We start from the raw sequence: 23700 nt of genomic DNA, 5'->3' as shown, positions 1-23700 counted from the left end.
TAATTATTTAAATGAGTTCACCCAAGAGATAAGATTGGAACTAGATGGAAATAGGAACTAGTTAATTTTTGAGAGCCTACTAAATGTTGGGCATAGTGCTTATACATTTTCCACTGAAACTCTTCCAATCTATTGGGATCAACATATTTTGGGGGATTAAAAGAAAACCCAAACTCCCATCCCATACACAATGTGTTCTGCAATATCACTTGAGGATTGGGGCGGAGATTTTTGATGCCCCTAACTGTACTCTTTCGACTTAATTCTCAATTATCTCTACATCTCATCTTTGTATGCTGTCACCTTGATTCTTTCAGTTCCCCAAAGTACTATTCATATAAGAATGCATAGCAAGACTTTACTAAAGTTTCTAGTATAATGAGATGTTCGGAAGATAATCACGTTGTACAAACATACCAAAAAAATTAAAACTAAAACTAAAACTAAAATTTGGATTATAACAATCTATATTCTTGAAGAAGCCAGTTTATATTCTCTGCTAATTATTTCCAGAAGCTCAGACCACTTCCAGTCCCCAGGCTCCTACACTGCAATGACCCAGCCATTCCACTAGTAGCATTTCTTTAAGAGAATAATAAAAATACATGTTCACAAAAGATCTGTAGAAAATGTTTAAGGGAGCTTTATTTATAGTATCACCATCAGTAAACGGAAGGTAATTAGTGGCTCACCAATATACTTCTGATATTTGAAGCCCATTCTGCGCTTCTGTTTAGAAACACATATAAACTATTCAGAGGAGGACTATAAAATCATGAGGAGTTGGAACCACTGAAAGAGAGCTAAAATAGTAATTAAATGAGTGGGAGGAAAACTCCAGTTCTCCTGCATACTACAGGTTTCCCATGAGTGGCATTAAGCCCTTCTGTGGTTCATCTGGTAGCTCAGCCAGTTTGTTTCTTGCTGATTTCCAAGATCTGCCAATCCAAAGCTCAGTACTATCTTCTATGTCCAAATTTCCAACTTGGAAAACTAGGTGAACTTAATTTTAGGAATTGTTTTCCTGAATGTGAATTTACTCTGATTCTTAGAATCTTATGTTCCCTTCACTTGAGAATGTTGTCAGTTTTGCCTGTTGGAGAAGTTAACAGTACTGTGTAAGAGTGGAAAATACAGGATTTCAGGTTTGTAGACATGAATTCAAGTCCTCTTTTGACTATCTCTTAATCTTGGGACATCAACTAATTTCTGTAGCCTCGGTTTTCTCATTTATAAATCATGGATGGGGATAAAACTCTTTCCTTGGTTCTGGAAAGAATGGATGGACAATAGCTGTAAAGATGTTAGCCTATACCCAGAATATGGTGAACACTCCAACAATGCTAGCCGTTGCCTTGAATATTAATCACTAGCCTTTCCTTTCTCACCTCCCGTGATATGAGGGGTTAGTTAGATGATTGGTTGTTCTGAGGTTTAAACATGGAAAAATTAAAAAGCAAAATGCACAAATACACTTACAGTTTTTCTAGTTTATATATTCCCAAATGGTAATAATCCTGTTACTAGTAATTAATGAAATTGTTTCAGTCTGAGGTAGTTGATACAGTGTCTTGTGCCCTCATATTGGCTATGGATTATGTAGAAAGAAGACAATCTAGAATTTCTTTTTTTTTTTAAGATTTCTGTTGGGGGCGCCTGGGCGTCTCAGTTGGTTAAGCGACTGCCTTCGGCTCAGGTCATGATCCCAGAGTCCTGGGATTGAGCCCCGCATCGGGCTCCGGGCTCGGCCAGAAGCCTGCTTCTCCCTCTCCCACTCCCCCTGCTTGTGTTCCCTCTCACACTGTCTCTCTCTCTCTCTCTCTGTCAATTAAATAAATAAATAAAATCTTTAAAAAAAATAAAGATTTCTGTTGAAAAGAAGGTAACTCAGACGGAAAGGAAAAAGGGGTCAGTGAAGAACACCAATCATAGCCAAGTTCTGATTCCAAACATACTCAATCCAACTAGATTATACTGCTGCACGTGGATAGGGTTGATGGGCCTTTTAAAAGTAACAGTTTGATTCAGTTTTGTGCCTTTTAAAATTGCTTTGGGGAAAAAACTGGTCTTCAAATTTGTGTCTTCCCCAATCCATATCTTATTCCCCTTGGGGTTCTTTTTCTGTTACTACCTTCACTCCCATTCATCTTCCCCTGCCTCATGTTGCAGCAAGTACTTTTCTTTAGAAGCAAGTTCCATTGAATGCTACATAAAATACCTTTTCATAGAGCATAAAGCTTATTCCCACAGATGTCATGGTAAATGGACCAATTGCTCTAAGTTTCCCTTTTAACTATATTTTAAAACCCCGAATAGTACATCTGAGTTTACTAGAACATTTTGAAGCAACTTTTCTCTCTAGCTGGTATATACTGATGTTTTCTTTTTCATTTTTTCCTTTCTTAGTACAGCAAGAGCTCTGTTCTTGTTGACACCATTTTTCTATAATGTTAACCAATAAATTATTTTTGATAATGGTGAGTTTGTCATTTAGCAATATCTTCTGACACTCGTTATCTGCCAAAAGAAAAAAAAATGCCTTATGAAGATTCCTCAAAGTTAGGTAACATTAACTCTTTATTATATCCCACCACATAGCCAATCAGCCTGGCCAAGGATTTCTCGTATATTATGAGAGTATAGCATTGGCTTCCAAGCCGTGGCGATATCCCAGCTGGCCATGCCAAAACACACATAGAGACGGCAAGGAGCTTGAGGTCAGATTTATAGTTTGCCTAATGAGATTTATGATTCTCAGTTATATTTCTTTTTTTTTTTACGATTTTTTATTTTTTATTAAAGAGAGAGTGTACAAGGAGGGGGAGCGGCAGGCAGAGGGAGAAGGAGAAGCAGGCTCCCTGCTCAGCAGGGAGCCTGATGCGGGGCTCAATCCCAGGACCCCGGGATCATGACCTGAGCCGAAGGCAGACGCTTAACCGTCTGAGATACCCAGGTGCCCATCTCAGTTATATTTCTTGACTCAGCCCCTATTTCTGTAAAGAAACCCCTAGATGGAAGTTACCTTCTAACTGGAAGTTGACAACTGGGTCAATTCCAGAAAGGTCTCTAGTGGGATCTCGTCTGATTCGTATCGTCAGATGAAACTGGGTAGAATGACTTCTACCCAGACAGAAGCTTTGTGCCTACATATATCTGTATTATTCTAAGGATCCTAGATGACCCCAGATTCCCTGAGAAATGTGAACAAGACAGAATCTTAAAAGCCAAAGATGATTTTTGTTGTTGTTGTTCACCATTCCCAAAACATTAAATGGCCCACTGTATTTCATCAGAGTTACTTTAACAAGGAAAAATACAGAATATTTACTACTCAGGCATGGGTGGATGTGTTCATCTTGCCCTTTGACAAATGCTAATTTAACAGCTTATTGGCACAGGAAACATCTGAATGCACTCGTGATTTCTAAACAATGAGAATTTACTCATTACTTCATTTTAAAATCTCTAAGGTGAAGTGATCACAGAGGTCATCTGGTCCTCAATGATGTTCCCAGGAAGCAGTCAACCATCAACTTGCATGGCGAGTTCTCTGTTGTCATCCTCATCATCACAGAGTTTATTGAGAACTTTCTATGATCCAGGAAGTTTTCTCATCCTATCTCGTTTCTCTGTCTCCCATCACAGTGCGGTTACAATGCCGTTGGGTAGCTCTCTTATTTATGGTACCAGCATTGAACACTGGATTTTGACGACAAGATGAGAAGGAAGTGGGGCTATTTGCCTCCCTAGTTCTAGATAAAGTAATTTTCTTCAGATAACCTGGGACCACACTACTTGTATAGGCATCCTCCATTAATGACAAATTTTGATCATCACATCATTGTTGTCCTTTCTCAAGAATTTTTAGGGGTGCCTGGGTGGCTCAGTTGGTTAAGCGTCTGCCTTCGGCTCAGGTCATGATCCCGGGGTCCTGAGATTGAATCCCGCATCTGGCTCCCTGCTCTGCGGGAAGCCTGCTTCTCCCTCTCCCTCTGCCTGCCGCTCCCTGTGCTTTCTCTCTCTGTCAAATAAATAAAATCTTTTCTTAAAAAAAGAAATTTTAATATTTTATTATTTAATATTTTATTTATTTATTTATTTAATATTTTATTATTTAATATTTTAATATTAATTTTTAATAATTTTAAATATCCTCCAGATTTAAATATCCTCCATTTCACCTTAAGTCCTTAAGGTGAAATGCCTAAAGCATGCCCATTGGCCCATTGGAACTGGCCCTCAATTTTAAACTGATCTCTTTATCCTTGCTCTTTTCAGAGTCCAGGTCTTTAATCAGACACAGATCCAGTGTATAGTCTCCATATATATGTGTGTGTGTGTGTGTGTGTGTGTGTGTGTGTGTGTGTGTGTGTGTGTATTCTCATGATGTCATTTATGATTTCTTGAAATACAGTGTTGTAATATGTGCTGCAGGACCAGGTGCATTATATATTCTACATTTTCCTTCTAACCTAGCCCCTCTAAAAAAGAAAAAAATGTTAACATAGATTTAGCACCTTTTTGAAAGAGGTTATTTTTGCAACTAGTATTGCAATACAATTCCCCTCTCTTCAGAAGAATCTGAACTTTTATTACCATCTTCATCACTGGGACAGCTCGCTCCCCCCAATGAAATACAGTGAACATTGTTAGCCTTGTCTATCAGTGTTGACATACCTGTTGAGCTAATTTATTTCTGCATATGTCTTATTTGTATCATTAATTTTGCTTTCAGTTCCATATTATCTCTGAGCAAAAATTATGCTATTTGAACTATTTTCTCACAAAGGAATTATGTACTTAATTTCTTCGATTTTTTTTTTGCTGGACAACATTGTTTATATTTTACAGAACATTTTAAAACTTACTTTCTTTCTCAAATGCTACATTATAATAAATCAGGGTCCCTATTATATTATACAATATTAAACTTAGTTTTCCTTTTGAAATGGTAGGGTGTTGTTGATTAGGTTGCTTTTTGCATTTCCCGATCATTTTCTTTTTTTTAATTGATATATAGTTAACCTATTATGTTGTATTAGTTTTAGGTATACGACATAATGTCAGTTATTTTCAATGAACAGTTTTGGTTAAGGACTTTCGTTATGGCTCCTACCTCAAAAACTGAAAGCATCTTGAGACAGCTCTATTGCATTGGATAGTATTTCTTTGATCACCTCCCAACTGGCATATGTAGAGAACAGTTGAACTATTGCTCTCAATACAGTTTTTAAAACTAATTTGATATTTAAACTCTGAAAGAGGTATTAACCATCATGACATTTGAATTTTATTAGTTGTCTTATACCCCACCTGAATATCTTTTGCTCTGCCAACTCTACTAATCCATTTGGACTCACTTGAACTCAGATAACTTTTTGCTAAGTTTGGCCTGAAGAAATCTACCCGTCTCCAGAGGCTAGTTTGTAATGGGAATTATTGGTTAAGCCAGCGTTGGCATTTGGTTCAGTCCATTTCCCAGCCTTAAGTAGATAATACAAGTTTGCATGTGCGTCTACTTTTATTTAATCTTTTAAAAAGTGTTTAATACAGTCATGCTTGATGATGTGGCACAATACCTAAAGGCTGGTATTAAGATATGTTTCTGATCCTCTGGAAAGCTTTTCTGACTCAGTAGGCTGTGAACATTCACAATAGCCCTAAAGGCAATCCTCCATGAGTTATTGTAGGTTGATAACTGCACCTGGATTATCCACAGCAAAGAAATTTTGCAACATGCTTTCTAACAGTCCAGTCAGTGGAATAGTATGGGATGAGAATTGTCTGGTGGACAAGATAGATGATACACAAGCCCACATAAAAAATATTTCATATAAAAGACCTTCATTAATAACACTGATATAATCATATTACAATCCTTTGCTGAAGCAATCTCGAATTATGTAAATGGAGTAAGATACAAAAGAGCAAGTAAAAGCATTTGCAACTTAAAAGTATATTTTGTGAGGGTGTAATATCCTTCTGTTCAAATTCATATTACAAAAAGCAAATGGGCTTATAGCCTCTGAATTATGAACCCAGAACAAAAATAGATTATTTGATATAAATGAAACATACAACTAGTTTATTTGAGAAAGAGATAATTGCAAATAAAAAAATAGTGTTTGCTACCCCCCATTTCCAACCCCAGGCAAAAAAGAGTGTTAAATAGTGATTCTATATAGTATCAACATCAAAAACTATTGTAGATTTCTCTGTTGGTCTAAGGGCCTGGAATTGAAATGTGTCTGTACTTAAGAAAACAAATATATCTACCATGTTTACATATATTTGCAAATTTAGAAATTATAATACAAATGTTTTTTACTATAAATAATAGTTGCCTAAAATACAGTATTTTTAAATTAAACTTTTCACCATGAGGTAATTATAGATCACATGCAATTGTGTGAAATAATGCAGAGAGAGCCTGTATACCCTTTACCCAGTTCCCCCCATGGTAACGACTTACAAAACTATAGGGTATCACTATGGGGATAGTAACATTGATACAGTCAGGGTGCTGAACTGCTATGACCAAAAGGATCCCTCCAGCTGCCTCTTTATGACCAGGTCTACTTCTCCATACTCCCACCTAACTTAGCCCTGGCAACCACTAATCTGTTCTCCATTTCTATAATTTTGTCATGTCAAGAATGTTATATAAATGGAATCATACAGTATATAACCTTTTGGATTGTTTTTTTTTTTTTCACCCAGCATAATTCTATGGAAATTCATACAGGTTGCTACATATATCAATAGTACCTTCCTTTTATTGCTGAGGAGTATTCCATGATGTGGACACACCACTATTTAACTATTCACCCACTGAAGGACATCAGGGTTGTGTCCAGTGTTTGCCTTTTATGGATAAAGCTGTTATAAACATTAGTGTACAGTTGTTGGTGTGAACAGGTCTTCATCCCTTTGGAGTAAGTGGCCAGAAGTGCAATTGCTGAGTTGTATTGTAGTTGTATTTTTAGTTGTTAAAGAAACCCACAAACTGTTGTTTCAGAACAGTGTACATAAATATTTCCCTCTTTCTGCTGTCAGGATTTTTGTCTCTGATTTTTCAAATTTTGACTATCATGTGTCTGGCTTGGTGTGAATCTCTTTAGGCTTATCCTGTTTGGGCTTCACTCAGTTTCTTGAACATGTAACTTCACATCTTCTGTCAAATTTCGGAAGTTTTTGCCCACTATTCTTTTTAGCACTTTTTCGATACTGCCCTCTTTTGCTTTTATTTCAGGACTTCAATGATACAAATGTGAGCTGTTTTATTATAGTCTCAAGGGTCCCTGCGGCTCTGTTCATTTCTTTCAATCTACTTTTTTCTCTCTTGTCCACATCAGATCTATCTTTAAGTTCACGGATTCTTTTCCATTCTGGAGTTGAGTTGTTTTATTATTATTATTTTAGTTATTGCATACTTTTCAGCTCTAAATTTTCAATTTGGTTTTCTTTAGGTCTTCTGTTTCTTTGCTGAGACTACTATTTAAATTTATTTCAGATGCGTTCATAATTGCTTGTCAAAACAGTTTTGTGATAGCTACTTTAAAATATTTGCCAGACAGGTAATTCTAACATCTCTGTCATCCAGCTCCGTGTTATCTTCCACTGATTGTCTTTTTTCATTCAGTTTGAGATCCTCCTTATTAGCATGTTGAGTACTTTTAAATTAAAACATGGACATTTGGGGTATTATGTTTTGAGACTCTAGGTCTTTCTTAAACCTCCTGTTTTAGCTGGCTTCTTCTGATACTGCTTTGGCAGGGGAAGGAGGGATGCACACTCATTACTGTCAAGTGGGATAGAAGTCCAGGTTCTCCATTCAGCCTTCTTTGAAACCAAAGGAGGGAAGGGCTTCTCATTAACCTGGGAGACAGCAGAAGCTCCTGCTCCCCACATGGCCTTCACTGATATCTCTTTGGCTGGGAGGAGTACCAGTGCCTTGTTACTGCTCCCAGGTTGCTTTGTCTGACACCATGGAGGCAGAGGATCACCTTCATTACTGCTGAGCATTGGTGAAAATCCCGATTCTCCGCTATATCTCCCCAACACCACCTGAGGGGGGTTTTTCAGGGGAAATATACCTCCTTACTACAGAGTGAGGCTAGAAGTCGAGATTCCCCATGTGGTCTCTACCTGACACTAGGGAGAGGGTCTTCCTCCTTCCTGACAGGAATGCAAGTCCAGCTTTCTGCTTGACATCTCAGACACTCTAGCATGGTGATTGGAGGAGTCTTGGCACTCCACTCTTTGCTGCTGTGGTTGAGGAAAGGGACTACAGATTTTTCTATGGTGCTAACTAAAGAAGAGCTATTATTATCTTAAAATTTTCTCTTACTAGGCTGTCCCTTTCCTGGTCATTGGCTTTTATTAGGGTTTTTGGATATGTGCGTGTTGACATTTCTGAGTTGTGAGCTTCTTCACCTCCAGGTCTGGTATATATAAAATGAAAGAAAAATAGGGAACTCACTCCCATGTTTTTCCTTGGCTCTTAAGATTCCCAGCTAGTCTACATTTTTTCCACTTTTCAGAATTCCTATGTTTGTTATATATAAAATGTCCTGGTTTTTTCAGTTGTACTTAGTGGGAGGATTAGGGACAACTATGTGTACTCCAACTTCCTGGAAAGAGAAATCCAGAAGATAGTATTTTAAACACTAAGGTTGTTACATTTTCAATTACAACAATTGAATCTTTTTAAATACTTACCAAAAGGCTTTGGTTTCCTCTTATCTATTAGCTTCTAAGTGAGTTTCTGGGACATGCAATCGTAATTTGGTTTATAGATACAAAAAAGATTTTTAATCTGATTAGTTATAGAGAGAAAATATCATTTCCTTTCAGCCAGTAATGATATCAAGATGATATGAGTTCCCTATCAGGTGAATTAGAAATGAACAAATCATATTAGATATATCAAGGTGAAAAGATGAATAAAAAAAAAAGATTTAAGCTTAGCTCTGCTTTGAATGCCAAAGACTAAAACAACTAGAATATTTCATTTTGTTTTTTCTTTATATAAAAGTGGATGATTGTATGTTTGCCTAATATAATACCACTGGTGTCTTTCATTATTATTCTAGTTATCTTTAAATAAAGAACAAAATAAAATAACTTTATTTTAATTCCATGTACTCGGATCTACTTTGACAACATAGGTCACTGTTCTCTGATTTGTGCACCATTACTCCCTTCCCATTGCCCAGACTCCTCTAAACCAGGCTGCTTGCTCCTCCCTGAGCATAATCCACATCTTCCCAGAGTTTTCCTGAGTTCTGCTTGGAAGACATCCTCTCCTTTCCCCTCATTATTCCCTCTCAAAACCCTCCCATCTCTCAAGCTTTATTTCCAAAATGCCTACCCTACAACCTCTCCTGGGGATGGATTGCCAGTTCTTGGGGGACACCATACTTTAATTCATTCTTAAAGGATGAGTTAGAGTTACTCAGAGGTGCAAGGGTGAGTGGGGATGGCAGGGAGGTATAGGGCATGCACATGCTTTGTTGGCAGAGTGGGTTAATGCATTAAAGAACAGAATGAAACCACCTCATATAGGTTGGCAGACTACCAACAGCTTACTATTGGCATCAAGTCCAAGATTAGGAGTAGTGGGAAATGAGGCTAGAAAGGAAGCTAAGGATCACATTAAAAAGGATTTGTATTCCATGAAAATTTTTCTACTTTATCAGTAGAAGATGAGGTGCTTCTTTTTTTTTTTAAGTTAAGCATGCCTTTTTAATCTTTTTGAAGTGCATGGGGCTTTTTTAAATTTTTTATTTAAATTCAATTTAGTTAACATATACTGTATTGTTAGTTTCAGGGGTGAATTTAGTGATTCATCAGTTGCATATAACATCCAGTGCTCATTTCATCAAGTGCCATCCTTAATACCCATCACCCGGTTACCCCACATCCCCACCCATCTCCCCTCCAGCAACCTTCAGTTTGTTTCCTATAGTTAAGAGTCTCTTATGATTTGCCTCCCTCTCTGTTTGTATCTTATTTTATTTTTTCTTCCCTTCCCTTATGTTCATCTGTTTTGTTTCTTAAATTCCACATATGAGTGAAATCATATGTTGTTTGTCTTTCTCTGACTTATTTTGATGAGGATAGTACCCTCTAGTTCCATCCACATTGTTGCAAATGGCAAGATTTCATTCTTTTTGATGGCTGAGTAATTCTCTCTCTCTCTCTCTCTCTCTCGTGTGTGTGTGTGTGTGTGTTTGTGTGTGTGTGTGTGTGTGTGTATCTCAAATCTTCTTTATCAAGGAAGATGAGGTGCTTCTTAAGTGTATTGTGTAAAAAAATGACATAGATTTGCAATTTGATACATACCCAAGGCCCTCCAGTCATAGCCCCAATCTGCCTTCACAGCTTCTATCTCCATTGCTCTGGTATGGGATCCCCAAACTCTCAGATGGAACTATAGGCTCTTCTCCAAACACAACCCACACCTCTCCCACTTAATGAACATACTCCAGAAAAGCAAGATCCATTATCTCTCCCCTACAAAAATACATATGACGTCCTTCCAAGGGTGGTTGTGGGAAATAATGAGCTAATGCATGAAAATACACAATTTACTGTTTGTCACTTAGTATGCATTCACTTTTCTTCCTTCCTCATGACACTTACCTTAATCTACCTCACATTATAATTATATGCATATACCAGCTACAAGAGTGCAAATTCCTTGAAGATAGGACTACATCTAAAACAGTGGCTCTAGAGCATTAAGAAGGCTGGAGAGAGAGCGCGGCCGACCGAGTCGAAGCAGAGTTTCCCGGAGGAAATGACAATTACCTGACGATCACAGGGCCCTCGCACCCCTTCCTGTCAGGGGCCGAGACATTCCATACACCAAGCTTGGGAGATGAGGAATTTGAAATCCCACCTATTTCCTTGGATTCTGATCCCTCACTGGCTGTCTCAGATGTGGTTGGCTGGCCACTTTGATGACCTGGCAGACCCCTCCTCCTCTCAGGATGGCAGCTTTTCAGCCCAATATGGGGTCCAGACATTGGACATGCCTGTGGGCATGACCCATGGCTTGATGGAGCAGGGCGGGGGGCTCCTGAGTGGGGGCTTGACCATGGACTTGGACCATTCTATAGGAACTCAGTATAGTGCCAACCCACCTGTTACAATTGATGTACCAATGACAGACATGACATCTGGCTTGATGGGGCATAGCCAGTTGACCACCATTGATCAGTCAGAACTGAGTTCTCAACTTGGTTTGAGCTTAGGGGGTGGCACCATCCTGCCACCTGCCCAGTCACCTGAGGATCATCTTTCAACCACCCCTTCACCTACTAGTTCACTTCATGAGGATGGTGTTGAGGATTTCCGGAGGCAACTTCCCAGCCAGAAGACAGTTCTGGTGGAAGCAGGAAAAAAGCAGAAGGCCCCAAAGAAGAGAAAAAAGAAAGATCCTAATGAACCTCAGAAGCCAGTTTCAGCATATGCTTTATTCTTTCGTGATACACAGGCTGCCATTAAGGGACAGAATCCCAATGCCACTTTTGGGGAGGTTTCAAAAATTGTGGCCTCCATGTGGGATAGTCTTGGAGAGGAGCAGAAACAGGTGAACAGAACATGGAGGGACTAGTGGGTAGTGAATGTCCCAGAAATTTTTAAGTAAGGGGATAAAAAACTAAGTTTCCTTTTAACTTTTTAAGTTGTTATTTAATATCCTCTTTGTTAACAGCACATTCACAGATCATAGTCTTAAAGTTACAGCCATCCACTGACTCCAGAATGCACATCAAAAACTATTAATAATGTTTATAAAAACAGTCTAATTTAAACCCCATTTTTTTTCCATCTGTAAAATTAGGCCATTCCTTAGTAAAGAGCATCTCTAAAAAAAATAAATAAATAAATAAATAAAACAGTGGCTCTAACTTGGGGGAATTTTGTCCTTTAAGGGACACGTGGCAATGTCTGCAGACATTTGTGATTGTCTCAGTTGTCAACTGGATTGATTGTAGGCCGTTACTGCTTAAGCATCCTATAATTCACAACAAACCCTACAAAAAAGTATTACCCAACCCAAATGTCAATGGTGCCAAGGTTGAGAAACTCTGGCTTAGTTTGTCTTTGCGGCCCACGTAGCAATTATAGGAGTTGCACATTATAAGAAGCATTCAGAGTTGTTACAAATGATTTGGAGCCCCTTTCTGTAGGTAAATTTTATAAATTGCTATGGAGTAACAATTTAATTATAAATTTATATGGTATAGGAAAAGTGTAAGATAACAGAGGCTTATGAATCTTGATCAATTTGGGAAAAACTAATTTTCATTTGTATTTAGAGGTGACCAATTTAAAAGCTAAAGTTCTCTTAATCAGCAAGCTTTTGTAATGAAATACAGCAGGATTTACTTTTATATCAAAGGAGATCCCCTGATAGTTAAAGAATGCAACTGAATACAATTAAAAGATCACTGGTAAGCAGAATACAGGGCCTGGCTGCATTCTGGGAGAGTAGTACACTTAATAATCCAGAATCTAGTGACACTTTAATGAGAAGTTTAAATTTATTGGCCCTGAATCTCAGAATTTATCAATGCTCTCTACCTAAATTTTCATTTAGAAGTAATAAAGTGATGAGTGAAAAGCAAAAGAAAAGTTTGTGACTGAGAAAAGGTTGCTTCATAGATAATTCAAGTAGTAAGTATTTAAAACTGAAAAGAAGAGATAAATTATTGATAAATGGAGAGCATTTAGCCAAGGATGGCAAAGACTTCCTGTGGAGGAAGGAAAGGAGCTCTATAGGCAGGACCCAGGGGATTTAACAAAAGCCACAGCCTCTTTAACTAGCCACAGTCAGAAGCAAGTACTAGTGACAGAGTACCCATGGGACTGACTCACTCAATGAAAAGAGCATTTTCATGGATGCTGGTGGATAAAAGATGAAAAAGTGTTAGTATTGTCTATTTTTTCAGCAGCTATGAAAATGTTCAAATAAATGTGTCATTTTGTTTAGTCAAATCAAAATCTTAGCTGAAGCCAAGTTTCTAATACCACCCTGTCCTCTAAAAATAAGCCTGTAAAAACAACAATCCTGATGATTCTATCCTATAAGGAAGAGTTCTTTATCACCACTATTTTATTGCCCATAGCAACGTGTAATTTAAAGAGAAAAATGCTGATTTGATCATTTTTCTAAGATATGCTTTTTTTTTTTTAAAGAAAACTAACTTCATATATTATGTGTACTGCTTCAGAAACTACATTCAGGGCTGGAAGGACAGGGGTACCACATCCCCTCTCATCCAGGATGTGAAAACAAAAGCCGCTGAAAAATATGTTGCAGGGGTCTTCTTCCTCAACCATTCCTCCCCCATGCAGGGTCACCACTGGTTTATCCCATGCCAGTTCTCTTTGGAAGAGAGTTAGAATCCACCAGAATGCTCTTCTCCCTCAAATCCAAATTAGGAATTTTCTAAAGTTTCTTTTAGCTGACCACTCTTTGTCTCCAGATAATACTATGCTCATTAAATACCTATCAGCATACCCTCTGACTTAAAGTGTTCCACTCACATCTTCCAGAAAGATCACTGTCAGCTAATGAAAACCAACTCCATTAGGCTTCTCACAGCAGCTCCTTCTTGCCCTGTGCCTTAGCTTCCTGCTGGAAGGCTGCAGGACTTCCTGATGTTCCCCTCCCCATGCCAAATAGTGCCCCAAATATTGTCGTATACGGTCAGTTCTCCGCCAGATTGATGCCTTTCTGAATTGTCATCGAGAATAATCTTCATCACCATTGCATCCTTTAAGGATTCCCCCAAACAGGAATATTTTGAGGGGAAAAATGCCACTATCAGGAAATTATATGAGTTTTCATACTTTCACCAGCACTCATAATTTCCATAACTAAATATTACACTGATAGGAAGAAATACAAAACCACTCCCTCTGAGGGGATAGATATCAAAGAACTTTGCTGTGCTCCTTAACAATGTCAGTAAGCAAAGACTTCTCCGACCATAGGGACCTTTTTGAGTACGTTTCAGAAAGGATGATGTGAGCTGTGCTATCCCAAATTCAATGCATCATGACACTCCTGACCTACAGGTATCCACCCCATCGCTTCTCTGTAACATGTCATCCTAATTGTGCTTGGTATGCTCTGGTTCCTGTTACAGGTCTAAATAACGGGTTTTCTTACTTACAAAGTGTCCATGCAACATACCACAAAATCTTATTATTCTTCCCTCAAAACATTTTTCTAAGAGTCGGTGAGAGTCCAATTTTAGAATCTAAGGCTCTTGGCTAATGAAAGTAAATTAGAAGTTGATTGGCCCAAGTGCCAATGTTATTCCATTAATAAATGACCATAACTTTTTTTTCCTGCACCTAAAATTACTTGTTTTAGATTGCCTGGCAATTAACAAATCTTACACGTAAACGCAGTTCAGAGGAAAAGGAGCAATGTATTGATTTATAAGGAAGATAGACATCACTTGAATCAAGAATCCACAACGGAGTCAAGATTCAGTATAAGGAACCATCATTTTGGAACACTAAATCTAGCTAGTCATAAACTGCCTGTTTTTGAAAAGCCACTCCCCCAGTGAGGTCCAGTCCTGTTCCCTTTGCCTCCTATCTAAAGCATCTTTGTTTTGTTTCAGCTGGCAGGGTTCATCTACGCCTGTTATGTTGTGAAATGTATAACTGAAGAAGAGGACAGCTGTAAGTATTAAAGCTCTATTCTGTTTCTTTCAAGTTCAAAGCATCTCCTTTACTGCCTCCTACCTAGCCTTCCTACTTCTCAGACAATATCGTCCAACACATCATTGCAACAGGGAATAAGCCTTTTGTATCCAACGGACTAAAGTGTTTTCATAAAAGTATCCAGCATATTGAAAAAATGGAGAAGCATCCATTTTGAAAACATGTTTCTTTCATTTCACTAAAGGTATTTTTTAAAGATGTGTTTCTCTTATAACAATTCTAGTAGAGAATAAAGGGGGGCATTGAAGAGGGAAATGCTTTTTAAGTGTGGTTAATTTGACTGGTTTCTTTTTATAAACCCTTATTAAGTATTGCTACACAACCAGTTTCACCCAGGACTAAAATTCCTAACAATCAACAATTTGGAATAGTTCCTAGAATTTTCAAGAACTGACTTCAGATTAATTCAAGAAATGTGTTTTCAGGAAACCAAATGCTCATATTTCCTTTTTGTTTCTACAATTTGATGCAGTAGCTGTAACTCTCTGTCAGAGTCTCAGCATTGAGTCCTATTGGTTGATCCAGAGTTTAGATGCCAGTACCCTCTTCCAAGCCTCTAAGTGGTTCCACTGTGTTTTATTCTTTTAAACATGGCAGATGGAAGGTTTCATTCCTTCCTAGACCCTCTAACGTTCTGAAATAGGAGGACTGGAAAAATACTGCTATGCTCACGGTACTATCATGGATACTTGCCTAGGCAGCTATATTTACTCCAAGGAAAAGATTAGAGTTGGGGATCTTCTTTCTTTCTTTTCTGGTTTCCAAAAATATTCATAATGATTGGGATTTCAAGACAAAAGATGAGATCCACTGCTCTGTGAAGGATAATTTGAAGAAAAATTCCAAAGAGAAATATGTGTTTCTTCTTCCCTTTCCAATCAAAGTAGAAAGGAGGAAGCAGTATCAGGTGATTAATTTAGAGGAGGCACTTTTTCAATAACAGCAACACATGATGTAAAATCAGGAATACACAGTACATAGTTTGTTATTTTGTGTGTTAAAAGAAATGATGGTCCTTTCACTAAAAACAACATTTGTGTAACACTCCTCAATATGTCAAGTGTTATGTCAGGCTTTGGAGATTTTAAGATTAGTAATACACAAGCTTTTACCTCTAGGAATTTACCATCTAGTAGGGAAAAACAAACATGTAAACATGTAAGTATAATAAAACTCTGTAGAGTGTATATTGTGGGGAGATAGGAAAGGGACCAGGAATGGTTTCATAGAGAAAGACACTCTTGAGCGTGATCTTGAAAGATGAATAGATATTGTTTAACTGATGTGAGTAAGGTGATCCGAGGCAAAAGATCAAAAAGCACCACGGCATATCACAGCCTGCCATGTTGGGGGGCAGAGCCGCCAGACTAATATGACTGAATTGTATCTGTATTTCCAGAGAAGATTGGAAAAGAGAGCATGAATGAGTCAGTAGACAAATGGTCATGACAGAGTAAGGAGTTTGGACTTCATTTTGTATAGCATGATGGCAAATCAATTGGCAGATAGTTTATGAAAAAAGAATAACATAATAAGAAATGTGCATTAGAAAAAATCACATTGGTATCAATATGAAGGAGAGACTTTGATGGGGGACAAGATGAGGGATAGGGAGACTAGTTAGGACATCATGAAAATGACAGATATGAGATGATGAAGGTCTGGACATCTCTGTATTAGAGATGGAGAGGCTAGATCTGGTAAGAAACATGCTAAAAGGAAATGATTCCTTGGTGATGGATGGGTACTATGTAAGAGAAGGACTGACAGATTCCTGGGTTTCTGGTACAAGTGAATGGATAAATGGAAATGTCATGGAGGAAAGTAGAATGGGGATGTGACAATTGGTTCTGTCTAGACAGGTTGAGATTGAGGTATAATGAATGCACATGAGAAGATATCTCACAAGCACTTCTCTTATGCACAAAAGCCTTATTCAAAATTAGGAAGGGTACTAGATGTATGGATTTTAGAATATATGGACTCAGGGACGCCTGGGTGGCTCAGTCGTTAAGCATCTGCCTTCGGCTCAGGTCATGATCCCAGGGTCCTGGGATCAAGTCCCGCATCGGGCTTCTTGCTCAGTGAGGAGCCTGCTTCTCCCTCTCCCTCTGCTGCTCCCCCTGCTTGTGCTCTCTCACTCTCTCTCTCTGACAAATAAATAAAAATCTTTAAAAAAAAATAATAGAATATATGGACTCCACAACCTATGTGAGTTCATTCAAATATTATCATTTTGTGCCTTTGTGCAAACTCCTTGGTGAAGGGCAAGTCCAAATTTCATATGGGAATTGAGCCCTCCTTAAACTATAATGTTTGATTTCATTTCACAATGATGTCAGTGCATTTTTATCTTCAGAAAATACTGACACTCCAAATCTCCTGGATAGATAATCAGTATCTCTCCAGAAGAGTACCTCCCAAAGGGGATCCCAGAAATGCTAGTTCCAAAAGATATATAGCTCAGAAAGTTTCCAACGCCAAGTAAGTTTGACACTAAAAATTTAGAATGCACATTTACATATTAACAACTCTGAGGGTTTTGTGGTAAAGTATGTTTGATTTTTCCTAATCTACAATTTTGTTTTAACCATACTACTTGGGTGAGGCCAGATGCAAATCAAAGGGAGAAACTAGAAAGATTTCTACAGTTTTATTATGCTCACAGTTCCCCAGGGAGAACACAGCACACCATACAAGGCCACTGGGAAGGGTCATGAGGCAGAGAGAGAAAGCAGAACTGTTGGCCAAGCACCTTTATTGTGGTTTCCTCAGAAAGGAATGGGCAAGGCAGCATAAATGGGTTTAGGATTGGCTAGCTAAGTTTGAACCTGTGTTCACTGTGACTATTGGAGGAGACAGTCTGAGGGTACCTAAATTCTCCAGATGTTTTAAGCGAGCCAGGGTTGACTTGGGAATAACCAGGGGTCATTTTGTAGCTGTCAAAGCATCAATTTACAGAAATTGGTACAGCCAGTGGTCATTTTGTAGATGTTAAGGCATTAAGTTACAGAAATTAAAAGTATAGTTACTATCCTAAACATTTGAACACAAAACCCTTTTTCATAAGAAACCTTAATATTCCAGAGAATTAGAAGGCCGAGGAACTCAGTTTAGGGAATTCTGACCTCTGTCAAGTGTTGGCCAAAGCCATGTAAATCCAAGGGGATATGAAGTCACAGATACCTTTTGGAAGGTCAGGTTTCTCTTTCAAGCATCTAATAAACTATTTCCCAAAAAAACTCCAAAAAAACAGTGCGTATATCATTATGTGCATTTTGACCATAGCCCCTTATCTGCCTTTATTAATACAAATCCCAAGTAGACTCCTCATAAACAAGTTTTCCAATTTTAGTCTTTTTGCTCTGTGGTTTAAATGAACTACTTGCCTAATTGTATACCCAAATAGACTGATACTTACCTTACACATTCATGGGACTCCTAACCATCCCAGAGGAGATGCTCATTGGGGCCAGTTCTGTGTCCAGTTAGGTTCATTTACTATGGTCATTTACACACAGAAGTAAATTGTGAGTATCTGTTGAACACAATGCTTTGGATTGATATTCCCCTTGTATTATTGTCTTCATCATTTGTCTGTACGGTCACCTACAGACACTGCGTAGCTCCTCAAGAGTAAAAAGGTTGGAAATTTCTGTCTGATTTTTGGTAATCATATTCTAGAGAAAATTCTTTTGGTCCCTTGAAGGCATTCTGGCTTGGCAGGAAAAAAAAAAAATGCTCTCAGAAAGTAAGGCCTGAAGTACTGGAGAAGTTTGTTGTATGTGTAAACAAGGAGCGCGGCTCTGGAAGTGTCTGTTCTTACCTGCTATTGACCTGCAATGAAGCATTCAGATAGCAGTAGACTGGCAGGGGGCTGTGCTAGCCACCTGCTCGCCAAATTAGATAAGTTTTCATTTCTAAGAGCCTCATGAGGAACAGAGGAACAGTTTTAGTTCTGTAACTGTGCTGAAAATAGGCAGTAGAGTGAGAAATAAGGGCCCAGTTTTGGAAACTGGAAAATGAAGGTATTCTTGACGTCGGTATGGAGCTGACCAGCTACGTGCTCCATTTTGTTATATTGCAACCAGTGTAGCCAGGGAGCTTCGGAAGCAGAAGCCTCCAGGGAAACTAGGGAAAGGATTCAGGCTCCAGAAGCAAACTCTCCCACTTCACTTCACGAAACAGCCATCAGTCATCAGTGAACTAGAGAGAGTTAGACTGTAGGCACACCAAACCCACAGGACGCCACTGCCATCAGCTGCGGCTTCCCAGAGAGAACAACAGCCCTGGGGGCAGAGCTGCTTCCTGGGAGCAGGAAGATGGGGACACTCACTCCTGCGCCCCTGAAGTAGTTGCCTAGGGCCGCAATAACAAAATACCACACACTAGGTGGCTTAAACAACAGAAATTTATTTTTTCACAGTCCTCGAGGCTGGAAGTCCAAGATAAAATTATTGGCAGGTTTGGTTTCATCCGAAGCTTCTGTCCTGGCTTCTCTGTCCTCACAGGACCTTCTTTCTGTGTGGGCATACCCCTGGTGTCTCTTCTTTCTCTTCTTTTTTTTTTTAGATTTTTATTTATTTATTTGAGAGAGAGAGCATGAGCAGGGAGGAGGGGCAGAGAGAGAAGCAGGCTCCCCACTGAGCAGAGAGCCCAACATGGGGCTCGATCCCAGGACCCTGAGATCATGACTTGAGCTGGAGGCAGATGCTTAACCGACTGAGCCACCCAGGCGCCCATCTCTTCCTCTTCTTATAAAGACACCAGTCCTATTGGATTAGGGCCCCACACTTATGACCTCATTTAAAATTACATACAGTCATAGTGGGGCTTAGGCCTTTAACATATAATGGGGGGGGAGGGTTTCAGATCTGACCATTCCACCTCAACACACACACACACACACACACACACACACACACTCACACACACACACACCATGCAGCCCCCCCGACGACGGGTGACCGTCCCTTCAGGGCATAGATTGGGGCGAACAGTGGTTCCGCCCATCAAACGCTTGTGGGTAAAAGGCTCCAGGCAGCACTAGTCTCCACCTCCACAGCTCCACGCTCTCTAAGGAGTTCCGGGTCAGCAGCCCCTGCCTGGGTATGGGGTGATCTGTCTTCAGATGAGTAGCTCCTCACCAGAACAAAAGCTGGAAGCCTGCTCCAGAGGGTGGGCCTTGACACTTGAACCCTGTTTGAGTGAGGCAACCATTGCAATGTACTTTTATATATTTGTTCACGGGAAGGCAGCAGTATTTCTTAGGAGGAAAGACTTTCTCCAGGAGAGCGGGCGACCCTTGCTCTGCCGTCTTTGTGGCCAGGCTCTCCCCTGTATCATCTGTTGCCACCCACGCTGCGTTTTCCTTATGACCTCCAGCCCTTTCTATTCTCCTCTACGTGTTCTCTTTTACAATATTCTGTGAAAGAAATGAAATGTTCCAATATTCTCGGTCTGGCACACCTTTTATGATATATGGAGCTCCTCTCTCACTTAATCCCTAGCTCTCCTGCACCACAGTTGGATGTCCACTTACAGGGATAGAATGAAAAACTTCTCTCTTGGCCTCGTTAGCACTGTGAGATATGACAAAAGGAAGACATGCAGCCATGGAAAATAGCACCAATCCAATCCAGTCTCTTAAGGAATCACTATCTTTTCTAAAAGAGATTCGTATATGTGCAAGTGTTACTAAATATTCAAATCACCCCTAGAAAGATACAGAATGTCATTAAAAATATAATATCCTAAAGGGACCTATTTTGAAAAAAATATTGAAAAATGAATTCTAGATGTTTAAACTTGTAGATGCACATAAGTGCAAACCCACCAACCAAGCAGAAATGCATAAAAACCTGTCCTGAATTCTCTAAATTCAAGTGGCCTTGGGATAAAAGTCACAATCGATTTATAGAAACATTCATTTGAAAAGCAAACCACAGGAAATTATTCACTTCTCTGAGGCTAATAATTTTCTGTTATTTTTGTTTGATTTTTCTTCTAAAGGCTGCTGGCCTACACAACTCCATTCTGTATGTTTTGATCATTTTTCCAGTTTGTCAGGATCATTGAGTTTGAAGGCAATTCTTTGAACACAAGCACACATACCCCCACTTTTGGGGGAGGTAGAAGTGGCAGCAGGGAGTACTACCCCTTTAAAAAATATTTGTTTCTTCCTGTTTATAAGGAAATCTAAGTTTACTGCAGAATGTATAGAAAATACAAACAACACAAAAAGAAAATTAGAATGACCCCACAATTCTAAATTCTGTTTCTCCATTAACATTTCAGTGTATTTTATGGCTCCTAGTCTTCCTTCCTTCTTTCCTTCCTTCCTCCCTTCCTTCCTTCCTTCTTTCCTTCCTTCCTTCCTCCTTTCCTTCCTCCCTCCCATCTTCCCTCCCTCCCTATTATCTATCTATCTATCTTTCTTTCTTTCTTTGTATCTAGTTGTTAGCGTCATACTATATATTCTGTTTGGTAATGTAAGCTTGCTTTCTTGTTATTTATAAATCACTCTTCAAACTTAACCTAAGGGGTAGGCAGTTAGTTCAAAAAAGGTGCCAAGTTCCTGGGTATCAGATTGCCAGAGTTAAGAGAATGTTGTGTCTGTTTCACTTTTGGAGTATCACACTCAAGCCTTCAAATGAGAGAATAATATATTGTTAGTATGGTACTATTTTATCATCTCTTCATAACATTTGTTTTGTGATTTTCAGGTGACTGAGTGAAATACTCTTGCCCACGTCTGCTAGCCTCCCACAAAACCCAAACTTGCCATTTCTCTCCCCATTTCTGAACAGAATCACATATTATGAAAGCCTGGAGCCCCAGATTTCGAATGCTACTAATCTCTAGCTATGCTGTATGGAATCATAGTGAGGCCAGGGTAAAAGGTGTCACCTTGTTCCTTCTTCAACCCCCCAAAATGACAGGAGCTCTGCTTTTATTTAAATTTACAACTTTACAATCTTCTGCTTAAGATTTCTTTTGGACTAAGACTACTGCAGGTTTTAAAATGATGGAAAACTACTGTCTTACCACTCTATTTCAACACCTTAATTTTGTCGACCCATAAAGATTAAATGACTTGCCCAAGGTCAATGAGCTTGTTCATGAACTTCTGACACCAATACAGCACAGACTGACTCCCTCAGGATAAGAGAATATTAGCCAATGCCCCTCGGGGACCACACCTGTCTTGACCACTGCTGTATCCTCAGCATCTAGCACATCTCCAACCGGGAGCAGGACTCAATAAGATCTGGGAAATAAATGAGTCAATCAATCAGCTCTCCACACACACTTCTTGGACTATCTGGAAACTGGTAAGGAAATGTGACACCTCCTTAGACCCCAGCTTATTCTAAGTAAATGAATAATCAATTATAATAAAGCACTTTCATCATTTTCTAAGCAAATGACAGAAAGGGGTGGGACAGAGACATGCGGCCATATGTAAAAATGAAAGACTGAATAAATGATCAGCACCTGAAACAGATGCCGACATATACATATGCCTCCTGTCAATCACATGGAAGTTTCTCTCAGAGGCAACAGCGTTCCCTAACAGCAAAACACAGTTTTTACATTACACTGTCTTCCCCATTGGCTAGTACTGGTCTCCTTTTTCAGTCTACAGTTAAATTCCTCCCTCTTGTGGTCACTGAAGGGAAAATATATGAGCTTTACTTTTAACTTCGGATTGTTCAGGTGAAAGTTGCATCTGATTCCTCAAGGGTTGCTTCTTATTTTCCCCTTTTTCTCACAATGCCTCCTCCATTGTATCATACTGCTTTCCACTCATGCCCACACACGTACACACATGCACTCACATCCACACACCCTCGCGCACACACATACACACTATAATCATCTTTAAAGGAATTTCATGTCCCCAAGTCAAAAATGCAGGGGAAGGAAATCGATTTATTCCCTACCCTCTGTTGATTCAGAAAACAGGACCTTGTTTCTAATGAATCACATTGAGGAACAATATTCAGACTAGCACAAAAGAGGACCTTTTCCTGGGGTGTAATAAAGGAACTATTTTATGCAGAAGATATTTCTGCCTGGGAGAACTAAAGTTATCCAATATTCTTCAGGTTGTTTTAATCAGCCTCGATGGAAAAGAAAGCCAGAGAATGAACGGAAGGATAAGTGGTGACATTTACAGAAATGATTAAAAGAAAAACCTTCCATTTTGATTATTCTGCTTCATCTTACAATTCTGCAGTACCCAGTCCACCTGTAATGGACTTAACCATCTCTCTGGACTCGCATTGATAATGACATGACAAAGAAAGCAGCTAAGTGGCAGGAAAATAGCATGCTTTTGGCACCACAATGTAGATACACACGCTCACAAACTAAAGTTCCCTAGATCCCATAGTCCCATCTCGAAAGAACAAACGAAAACAAGACAAAGAGCCGGCGCAGGACACTGAGCACTAAAAGCCCTCCAAAGCTGAGGCGTGCTGGTCAAGAAGGCTCCACATTCAACGTTTGTCTTTTGATAAATGATGCTGGCAGGTGCGCACTTCATAGTGGCGCTTCAGTTTGGGAAGTGTCTTCTAATAGAGACAGAAGGCTGGGCTTAGCGATCTCCTTCTTAACAGCAGGAGGATAAAAAGCGCTGCATCTCTAAGGATGGCCACCAGGTATACAGAAGGAAAACATCTGAGCAGAACAGCCTTACACGTCACCTCTGAAAGAGTGCCTTGTAAATAAGCGAGCAGAGGGCAAACCCTCGGTCCTGCGTGACATTTAAATGAGGCTGCTGTAGCTGCAGAGACTCAGGGGCGGGGGAGGCCTCCGCAAGGATTGGTTGGCATTGTGTGGCAGGAAGTGGGGGAGAAACAAACTTAAAGCTCACAGGAGGTGAGGTTTGTTTAAATAATAGAAAGTAATTAGACTGAAGACAAAAATCAGTGATGGCAT

At 39.3% G+C, this 23700-nt stretch overlaps 1 protein-coding gene and 1 pseudogene across 1 annotated transcript in view; both read left to right on the top strand.

Annotated features, from left to right (window-relative positions):
- LOC148164054 (TOX high mobility group box family member 4 pseudogene) overlaps nt 1–11623 on the top strand; it is a 114514-nt pseudogene extending 102891 nt beyond the window's left edge.
- The window catches only part of NKAIN2 (sodium/potassium transporting ATPase interacting 2), a 506022-nt gene that overhangs the window by 470171 nt on the left and 12151 nt on the right, over nt 1–23700 (top strand). Inside the window, exon 5 of the mRNA XM_088023742.1 lies at nt 14652–14712. Coding sequence (XP_087879868.1) covers nt 14652–14712 — 61 coding nt within the window. The remainder of the gene's footprint in view (nt 1–14651; nt 14713–23700) is intronic.

Source organism: Eumetopias jubatus, unplaced genomic scaffold, assembly GCF_037043125.1.
Source record: "Eumetopias jubatus isolate StellerSeaLion01/CBP00866 unplaced genomic scaffold, mEumJub1_p1.0 scaffold_6, whole genome shotgun sequence".
Taxonomy (NCBI): domain Eukaryota; kingdom Metazoa; phylum Chordata; class Mammalia; order Carnivora; family Otariidae; genus Eumetopias; species Eumetopias jubatus.
Note: the sequence above shows the minus strand (reverse complement) of the source record. Positions and strands in the feature narration are given on the sequence as shown.